Raw genomic sequence first — 10150 nt, forward strand, 5'->3', positions numbered from 1 at the left:
TTACTCTTTATGCACTTAGATAATAGAGATTAGCTCTTATTGCCTAATTTTATTAATTATGTTATATAGGCTAAGCGTCTAACATAGTTCTAAGATCTTAATAGTATTCTAACTAATATTATTATAAGGTCTATAGTACATAGTTCTTATAGTAACTTAAATTTATTTGCTAGCTACATGTAGGTGCTTTCTAAGTTAGAGTAGCCTTCTTACTAAAAAAAATTTCTAAAGAATTTTACTATAAAAACTATAGTAAAAAAAAATAGTTATTTAATTTATTATTAGCAAAATAATAGCTAAGTCTAAATAGTTAAGTGTAAATAACATAAAGTTATAGTTAATAATTAGTAGATTATTTTTTACAGTCTATTTCTATCTAGGTAATATAATGCGCATGTTAATATAAAAGTCTGCGCATCTATTAAGGCTATTAAATACATTTATAAGTATATATATAAGGGCACTAACTAGGTTACTGTTTATATCTAGGATTAAGATAAGGTTACATCCTACCTACAGTGTTAGTATATTAGCCCTACTAAGGCAGCATAGCAACTGTTTAGTTTTCCTGTACATAGAGAGTAGCCTTTAGTAGTTTGTCTAGCAATTTATCTGCTAGAAGAACATGTAGTATCCTTCTAAGATAATAACAACATAGATGCAGTATGTAGTTGTATAAAAGGCGCTTAGTTAACTCTAATAGTGTAGTTTTAGTATAATTCCTAGCACACTAACAGGCTGCATCTACTATACTAGGACTTTTTTATAGATTACTAGTAGAATTTAGCCTTACATGCTTAGACTTAGTATTATAAAACTGTAATATCTATTAGGTGTATGTATTTTTATAGTCTGTTTGTAAGGGAGTGCTTTTATTTGCAAATGTTATTAACCTGTATCTCTAAGGTAACTAGCTTTAGTAACTTATGTACTATGTAAAGTAAGCTTTATTTAATGTTTAAAAACACCTATTTAGCTTATAGTTTATTATAAAAGAACTAATTTTAAAATTATATCTTTTAAAAACTTTAACTTATAGCTACTAGCTTTTTATTATAATAAATATTTATATAAGTGCTAGTATTTAGTAACATACTTAATCTAGTAGCTATTTAGATAATGTTTTATGCTAACTTCTTAGATAATCTACCTTTATAAATAGCCTTTATTAATCCTCTTTTTACTAAATCTAAGCTGTTATAAGATTATAGCCTATAAATTCTAAACTAGATGCTTTTAAAGTTACATAGTAAAACACTATCTTAATTTAGAATGCTAATGCTTTTATATAATTAGATCTCTGTTACTGTTCCTTTTTTAGTACATAAGTAGATGTTATATAATAATATTACTAAGTATACTGCTTTTACTAAGTCCTATAACTAATTAAATTATAGTTAGAAATTAGCGTTTAATACTATTAAGTCTGCTATATGTTTAGATCTAAATAACACTTAGTTTTTTGTTTAAAGCTCTAGTAGTACTAGCAAAACTTTTTTTTATTAAATGTTATGTTTTTAATTTTAGTCTTAGCATAAAATTGTTCTCTGTGTAGCTTTATCTAGTATTACAGCGCTACTTCTTCTAGGTGGCAGAACTGCGCACTTAAGGTTTAAGATACTTATTAAAATTATAAAGAATTTCTTCTATATGTTTACTATAAACTCCTTTACTTTTAAGCTGCTTTATAAAACTAGCCTTATTATCTAGAATAAAGTTTTTATGCAGCACTAGTTATATTTTAAGGCTGTTAATTAAAGTTTTTATAACATACTATAAAGTAAACTGCCTTTTAGTAGCATTTTATTAGTATTTAGCAGTAATTTTTTATAAATTCTGCTAGTTATACCTAAAGGTGGCTAGGGTTAAATAGTGTAAGCATGCCTTTAATAGTCCCCCCTTTAGTGTTGTTTTACAGTTCTAACTTTAACTAAGAACATAAAAATGCATGCTAAGGCTGTAAATTAGGCTTATGTAGACTAGATACTCTCTGTATCTAGAGATAAGTAAACACATGTTAATCTGCTCTCTAGTGTTTAGAAGTTTATCTCTATAAGTTGCTTTTATTTTTATATATATCTATTAGATATGCTGCGTGTATTTCTAGACTTTACTATTACTACGCGCTTTTTTTAACAGCGCTATATCCTTATAGTCTGTAATAAGGTAGTTATAAAGATTAATAATATTTTTTTAAGCATTTTAAAAGTAATATCTAGAAATTTATGTTTACAGATAAGGTATATTAGATAAAATTAAATAGCATTAATTATTCTTTAAAGAATTTATTATAGATGTTTAATCTGCCTAGTTTACCTCCTACTAGACTCTATTTAAAGGTTAAAGTTTTAGTTATTTTACTTTAGAATCTAGATTCTAAGAAAAGTTTATGCAATAAGACCTAATTATTAGTTACTACCCTAGGTTAATAAAGTATGTTTGTGACTAGAAGGATTCTAGGGGGTAAATTTAATAAATAAATATAAACTATTACTTAAATTAAATTAGTATTAAAAGATTATAACATCTTACTTTTTTTTATTATACACTATTAGATACTTATCTAGTTGTGTTTTATAATGTCTATTAACAAATTACAGGGCTAATCTATAAAGATTATAGGTGTGGACCTAAGGCATCTAGTCTTTACGCATAGACAGCTTTATGTTGCGCTTTCTAGGGTTATAACTGTATCTAGCATATATATTTTAAACTAGGCTAATTTAATAGGGCGTGTTGTTAATGTTGTGTATAAGAAGGTGTTGTTGTAATTTACTTAGTTATATGCTGTGTTTTGTGCATGTATTAGTAATGCCTAGGTTATAATCTACTGCACTTAAGGCGTAATCTAGCTAATTTAGCTAGGTGTAATTTAAAAAGGGCTTTTTTTTACTTTTTTTTTATAGCCTTTATTTTTTGTCTTTAATGTTTGTTTTACTATAGGTATTACTTATAAGCTGTTTAATATATTTACTCTCTACTATGTTTCTGCTTATAAGTGTTATGCTACTAGTAAGCTATAGTCTAACCTTAAAAAGGATTTATAAAGTTAGTATTAGTAAGCTACTTATTAATTAGTTGCACTTTACTTTAGTCTTACTAGTAAAAAAGTGCAGTTAGCAAACTATTTTTATATAAACATATGTACTATTACTTCTTTAGTTACTAAGCTAATAGTGTTAGGCATATAACGTCTCTCTATTATCCACCTGTCCCCTGCTATATATACTAGAATATTAAAGTTGTCTACTTAATTAGCTATTTAATGTTTCTAGTAGTTTTATAAATTAGATGTAGTAAAGTTATTATAAAAATATTAACTCTTAATATCTGCTTACTTTGTAGACATCTTTCTAGGGTTAGAACAACGTAGTCTAGGAGTGGCCTTTCTAGGATAGTCTACTTTGTGTTCTAACTTTATCTAGTACTAGATCTAACATTTCTTTATTTAAATTTATCTATAATTAGTGTCTACTAAGGCTAATGTTTAAAGCTAATAGTATTAATTTTTTTTAGCATGTTTATATAGATAAAGCTGTGCCCTATTATTATTAGGCGTAGTTAGAGGAATTTTATAGTTCTAAACCTTTAAATGTTTAGACTTAGCTTTATGCACATTAAGTTAGTAATTATATCTGCTAGAGTTTAGCTATTTACTTACTAGAAATCCTAAGCCTATATGCTCTCTAGTTATAATCTGTGTTGTCTTTCTATAGCTAACTAGTATTCTAGTTAATTAGCTTACTTACTTTTTCTTTTACTTATAAATAATAATCTAGACTATAAAAGTATCTTACCTAAAATACACTTTAAATCTAATAATATATGCTTTATGTCTTTAAGTAAATATTTTAATCTAGAGACTAATAATAATTATTAGATAGCATAGAAAGAATATTAGGTTATTACCTAAGTTAATAATAATACTGTTTAGTAGAAAAGAGAAGAAAAACAGAAGATATAATGTTTATAGTAGCAGAAATGTTAATTTATAGATTAAATAACCTACTTAACTTAGACTAATATCTAGCATTTTATAGTTACACATAGAGATAGTTTATATAATTATTATTTTACTTAATTTTATTTTTTATTAGTGTTAATCTGCTAGAGTTTATAAGTTACTTTATACTTATTTATCTAAAGTCCTTTTATTTACTAATAGACTTAAGCTGCTATTAGCTCTATATCTGTTGCATTTGTTAAGGCTAAATATTATTATTAGTAAGTATTATACTGTTATCTGTTTGCTTTACTAGGTAGCATTTTGTTAAAAGCTGCCTACTATCTAGCATGTAGTCTTTAATTTTTTTATATAAAAATATTTTTTTTTTTAGGTATTTATAGGCCTAAGCGCTTTTTTATAGTGTTGTGTAGTAATTACTATTATATTAAAATCTATTAGATTAAGCTAGAGATTGCTGTTATCTAAAAGAGTTATCTTTATACTACTTATATTTTCTACTTTTAGTGTTGCTACTAACTTTCTTACTATATTTTTATATGTTACTACTAAAGTTTTTAATATTATAGCTAAATTTCTTATATTTGCTGCTAGACTTTATGTTGCTTAACTAAATTTTAACTTTACTATCTAATTCCTCTAATTCTAATTAGTCTAAATCTAGCTCTGCTTCTAGCTAATTAGCCTAGGTAATTAATAGTAAAAGATTATGCTATTCTTTAATTTTATAACTATATTTACATAGCTAGCTAATAGAGTTCTTTATCTTACTAATAGTATTAGTTATACCTGCTACTAGACTCTGCATAAGTTAGGAATGTCTAGCTATTAACATCTAATAAACATTAATAGTATAGTTAAGATTTATACTAATATTACTGCTAAAATTATAGTAGCTTATAGCTAAAGTTAGAAAGGCTTACTTTTACTTCTAATAGTATTTTAAAGGCTTAAGTTTTTTGTTTAGAAGATTATTTCTAAAAATCTTACACTTTTTAAGTGTAGTGTTAATTAATTACTAATTACTACTAGATGCATATTTTATATACTATTAAAGTCTAGTAGAGTTAGCTATGTATCTAACACTTATAGTTATAAAATAAACACTTAGCCCTTTTACCTTTATAATAGCAGCATGCGCACAAACTCTTAAGAAAGCTTTAAATAGTAACACATATTAGAAATTTCTTACTAGATGCTATATATTATTTATAAGAAATCTACTTAGCCTCTACTATAAACACCTAGATAGCCTTAGCGCTCTGTAATTTATTTATGTTTAGAGACATAGTAATGCTATTACTGTGCTTATCTACTTATAGTTAAAAGTATACTAGCTAATTTTATAGAAACTAGTGTAATTTATAGAATGCATTAAAGAATGTTTTTTTATTTTAAATAATCTAACTATTTGCTACTAGGTTAGTCTAGTAGTTATTTTAAATAACCTTTTTACTATTAACTATAATAATTCTTTGTTTTTTAGACAGATTATATTTAGATAAGGCTATATTTTTAGATTTACAAAGAGAATTAGTTTAAGTAGGTAAAGTGTAGCTAAATTTAGTAGAGGTTTAGTGTTATGTAAAATCTTCTAGTAACTGCTATCTAAATTTAGGTAGGAAGAAACTTATTAGATTTTATCTTTACATTAAGTTTTCTTTAGCTAATTAATGCAGCTTTTAAAATGTAAGAGCATACTCTAATTCTTAGTTTATGCTAGTATCTAGCTAATTTTAGTAGTTCTTCTACGCTTTACTGTTGTTGCTATTGCTACCTCTTTTAATATTTTTACTTTTACTGTTACTAGCTTTATTATTACTATTACTTTTAGTAGTATTTTTTTTATTTATATTATTATTATTATCTTATAGTTTTTTATTGCTTAGACTAAACTATAATAAGTAACTATTACTTAAATAGTTATTATTATTTACTACTTAGTTATTATAAACATTATTTATGTTTATTTTATTAGAATTAGCTATTAGAGTTGCTAGTTTTAGAGGTTTCTTACTAGTAAACCTAGTGCACATAGATTAGAGCGCTTAAAAACATTAGCATTTAGGACAATTTTATAGTATATAGCTAGATTGTTATTAGAAGTTAGTAGTTACTTTACTAGACTTAGCTTTTTTAGTTTCCTTACTATTAAGATTGCTAAGGCTTAGGCAGAGAGCGTTAGGCCTGTTTGCTGTTTAATGTTAGTTGTATTTTATTATCTGCTAGCATTAGACTAGTTATATATACTTACTCTTACTTATTATTAATATAGAGCCCTTTGTTAAAGTTTTATAGTTAAGTAAAGGAGTAAGAGAGGCAATTAGTAGACATATATTAGATGCTAGCCTGTGCGCTAAGCGAGACGCCTGATTATGTCATCCAAGCTTCCGAAAAGGAAGGCTAATACCTGCTCGTACGTATGCGATTGCACGGCAGTTACACGACTGCCTTCACATTATGCACGCACACAGATCCTGTCAAACCCCTATCGATATTGACCCTCGCAGCGGTATCAGATCATTCCCACGTATACACAGGGTGGCATCCTCCTTGCCCGTGCGTTCCGGGGAACAACGGACAGTGTGGTGCTTGAAAGCTTTGCCAAATAACTGCTTCACCACTATAATTGATAATCAAAGTCAAACTCTGTCCTCGTGATGGATAATGCGTCTTTCCACTGCACTAAGCGGATTGAGCAGATGTGTGTTGAAGCAGACGTTAAACTCATGGATTTACCGCCGTATTCGCCATATTTCAATCCGATTGAAGAGTTACTTGTGAAGCTAAAGGCCTTGATCAAGAAGAAAAGGCATGGATATGAAGACAACCCACATCTAGGCTTTTAAGTTATTCCTTAGGTGGTGTCTCAAATGTGCAGGAAGCAGAGATCAGAGCGCAGGAGGTCATTTCAGGCACGCGAAAGTAGAATATTGATGAGATAGAGGCAAGCCTCAGATTTTGTTTTCATTATTGCAATCTAGAAATGTAGCAGCCGGCCTTCATAACGCAAATATCATATGCTCACTTTCCTCCAAAACTGATTCCACTGACTCCACCAGAGATGGTTCCAGCTTGAATGCCCGAGTTCTGATTGCCGAAAACCACTGTGATTAAATGACTATGGTTCCCTGCAGCTTTCGCAATAGCTTCTTCCTGCGACTTAGACAGCAGCTCACCCAGTAATCCTCGGGACACAACTAGCGCTTTGCGTTCTTCTTCAAGTTGCCATATTGCATCAGCCTTATCTTCGTTGGATCTAGCTTCTTTCTCATCGTCGCTACTGAGATCTAGTTCTTCCAGTTTATTCTCCAATATTATCAGTTGCTTATCTGCTGTGGTAATAGCACCCTCGACCTCAGCTTGCTTCGTACATATCGTTCTCTTAATCTCTTCCGTGATGCGGACGTGGCGGATGGAGCTGTATCTGTAAGGAAAGGTTAGCTCATCTTTCTCAACGAGGCAATCAAACTGGGGTTACCCACAAGGTTGCTATGCTGACGACGGAGTTAATGGTGAGCTTGCAGTTTTGAAGCTGCTCCGATATAGCCTTCATTTGCCCCTGCTTGAAGAACCCCACATTTGCTCGGTCTTGCCATGCCAGTTTTCCATCTTCTGAGTGTCTAGTCCACCGCTGGAGGTTGGTCCTGAAGTGATCGCATGCTTGCGCGCAGGTGCTAATCGTGCTCTTTGACTGTTCAGCTACACTTGTGCCAAGTGACTCCCATTCTCTATCCTCCACGCCCCGAAGCAACTGCAGTGCTGCATCGACGGATTGCACATCATCCACTAGGCGTTTGATCGACTTTGGAGCATCTTTAAGCTTCTCCAGGTCATCCAGAAGTAGCCTTGTACCGTGTAGGGCTGGGATGGTGATACTAACCACGCTTGCAGCAACACTAAGAGGATCGGTCATTTATAATTTGTGATGTTGAGAAGAATGCTTTTGAGGAGTCTCAGCCTGAAGCTTACATTTAGCGGTGCTGACTCGTGCTTAATATAGAAGATGCAAGCTGTTGTGGCTGAGCGCAAGCGCCTTCGCGTGAGGCAAAGCTCACATCTTCTCAGCGTTTTAACCCCAAAATCCATCACGCCAACGTTGTTTCCATGACATTCGCGATATGGCAATCGCGATATCCTTTGGCGATGCGAACTACGGCCTCCAAGCCGGGATCATCAACGGCCCGGTCCATGCCGAGTTCCATCCGGCTCCTGGTCGGTTTATGTAAATAGGCAACCGGCGTTCGTAGCGCGCTAACAAATGCTCCGCCAAAGAACAAATAGAGACCCCACCAAACCCCTCATCCACCGTGCCTTTCCGTCGCGATGTGGATTTCGTAGAGCGAGGGTTGATACTTGATCAAATTCACCACAAGTGTGCCACACCAGGCTCTTGGACTGCGCTCGTTGGCTTGGGAGGCGTCGGGTGCGTATAGACGCGTCTGCTGATGCGGATGGCTAACCGCTGCCAAGTAAGTCGCAACTCGCCATTGAATACACGTACCGAGTCCGAGTGCGATCGCCTGAAATATGGGTTTTCTGGGTCCATGCCAGCAACGCTGCTCGATTTGAGCAGAGCTATCGAGACATTGCAGACTCCGCAAAGATACCCGGGCGACAGAACCCTAAGGCCAACATATTCAAGCTCCTGCATGACTGGCTGCGCGATAGCCAAGGACGATGGATACTTATTCTCGATAATTTAGATGATGCTAGGTTCCTAGTAGACGCCCAGGTGAACGGCCAAAGTGAGTCGGATGAGTCATGGGGCGCTTCCAAGCCGCTGCGGGATTATCTGCCTAAAAGCCAGAATGGAGTGATTCTTATAACTTCGAGGAACAGAGAGGCAGCACTGGAGCTTGTCGAACAGTGCGACATTATTGAAGTCGAACCAATGGACGAGGTGCCCTCCATGGCCCTGTTTAAAAGAAAGCTAGAGAACGTAGAGAAGAAACTTGGAGTAGAAGTTGACAATAAAGACCTTGCCGAACTTGCAGCAGCGCTTGAGTTTATGCCGCTTGCTATCGTTCAAGCGGCGGCTTACATCTCCGAACGAGCGCCGCGGTGTTCAGTGCGACAGTACTTGGAACAGTTTCGGAAGAGCGATCGCAAGAGAACGACTCTCTTAGATCATGAAGGGGGCTGGTTACGTCGGGACCGAGAAGCAAAGAACTCAATTATCATTGCTTGGCAGATATCATTCAATCATATCCGTCAGACAAGACCATCAGCAGCTGACTTGCTATCGCTGATGAGCTTTTTCGATCGCCAAGGGATTCCAGAAGCGCTACTTAAAATATCGACTAAGCAAAGAGACTCCCAGAGATATCGGAAAGAGCGCGATGATGGTGAGTGGGATGATGATGATTATTCATCGCAATCTAGCCAGGGTGACGAGTTTGAGGACGATGTAGTTGCGCTTGACATACTGCCCAGTTTTCATACCCCCCTGTTGGAAACTCTTTGCAAAGATTCCTAACAAACTGCTGCTTCCATCTTTCCAACTGTCCGTGAGCTTCAAGCCATTTTCGCGTAGCTAACTGCACCAGCCTGTGCATTCCAAAGGGTTTCCCATCTGCATTAACAGAGATGAATGAGAAGTTTCGTAGCGCTTTTCCCACACGCGAAATTGGCGATAACGCAGCAGCCAAAAGAGTCATATTCATTAAGAGATTGGGCTTCGATACTGTACAGGACAGCTTGGTATGCATGGGAAATGGGAAATGGGGTTGAAGCGGAGAAGATGTCATTCCAGGCGATGAAGGTGAGGAAGAAGATTCTTGGTCAAGAGCATGAAGATACGCTTTCAAGTATGGCAATGGTAGGGTTGGCGCATAAGCTTAGAGGCCAATGGGATGCGGCTGAAAAACTAGAGGTGCAAGTAATGGAGACCCGCAAGACGAAACTGGGAGCAGACCATCCAGACACGCTGACTAGCATGTCCAATCTTGCATCGACATACAGGAATCGAGGCCGATGGGACGCGGCTGAAAAACTAGAGGTGCAAGTAATAGAGACCAGCAAGACGAAACTAGGAGCAGACCACCCAAACACGCTCACTAGTATGTTCAATCTTGCATCAACATACAGTAATCAAGGCCGATGGGACGCGGCCGAAGAGCTAGAGGTGCAAGTGATGGAGACTCGCAAGACGAAACTTGGAGTAGACCACCCTTCGACTCTGGC

At 34.2% G+C, this 10150-nt stretch overlaps 2 protein-coding genes across 2 annotated transcripts in view; one reads left to right on the forward strand and one right to left on the reverse strand.

Annotated features, from left to right (window-relative positions):
- Positions 1-6997: 6997 nt before the first annotated feature.
- On the reverse strand, positions 6998-7880 carry BDR25DRAFT_154604 (uncharacterized protein; the record flags this gene model as incomplete). The annotated part of the gene is made up of 2 exons (XM_033683951.1): positions 6998-7391; positions 7450-7880. Coding segments are annotated over 2 exons (825 nt in total), but the record flags the coding sequence as incomplete, so codon positions are not given.
- Positions 7881-8085: 205 nt separating this feature from the next.
- The window catches only part of BDR25DRAFT_384715 (TPR-like protein), a gene marked incomplete at both ends in the record, with an annotated part of 3863 nt that continues 1798 nt past the window's right edge, over positions 8086-10150 (forward strand). The window contains 4 exons of the mRNA XM_033697898.1: positions 8086-8179; positions 8249-8390; positions 8438-9399; positions 9574-9790. Coding sequence (XP_033540252.1) covers positions 8086-8179; positions 8249-8390; positions 8438-9399; positions 9574-9790 — 1415 coding nt within the window. The remainder of the gene's footprint in view (positions 8180-8248; positions 8391-8437; positions 9400-9573; positions 9791-10150) is intronic.

The sequence above is a fragment of the Lindgomyces ingoldianus genome (assembly GCF_010093535.1).
Source record: "Lindgomyces ingoldianus strain ATCC 200398 unplaced genomic scaffold BDR25scaffold_60, whole genome shotgun sequence".
NCBI classification, from domain to species: domain Eukaryota; kingdom Fungi; phylum Ascomycota; class Dothideomycetes; order Pleosporales; family Lindgomycetaceae; genus Lindgomyces; species Lindgomyces ingoldianus.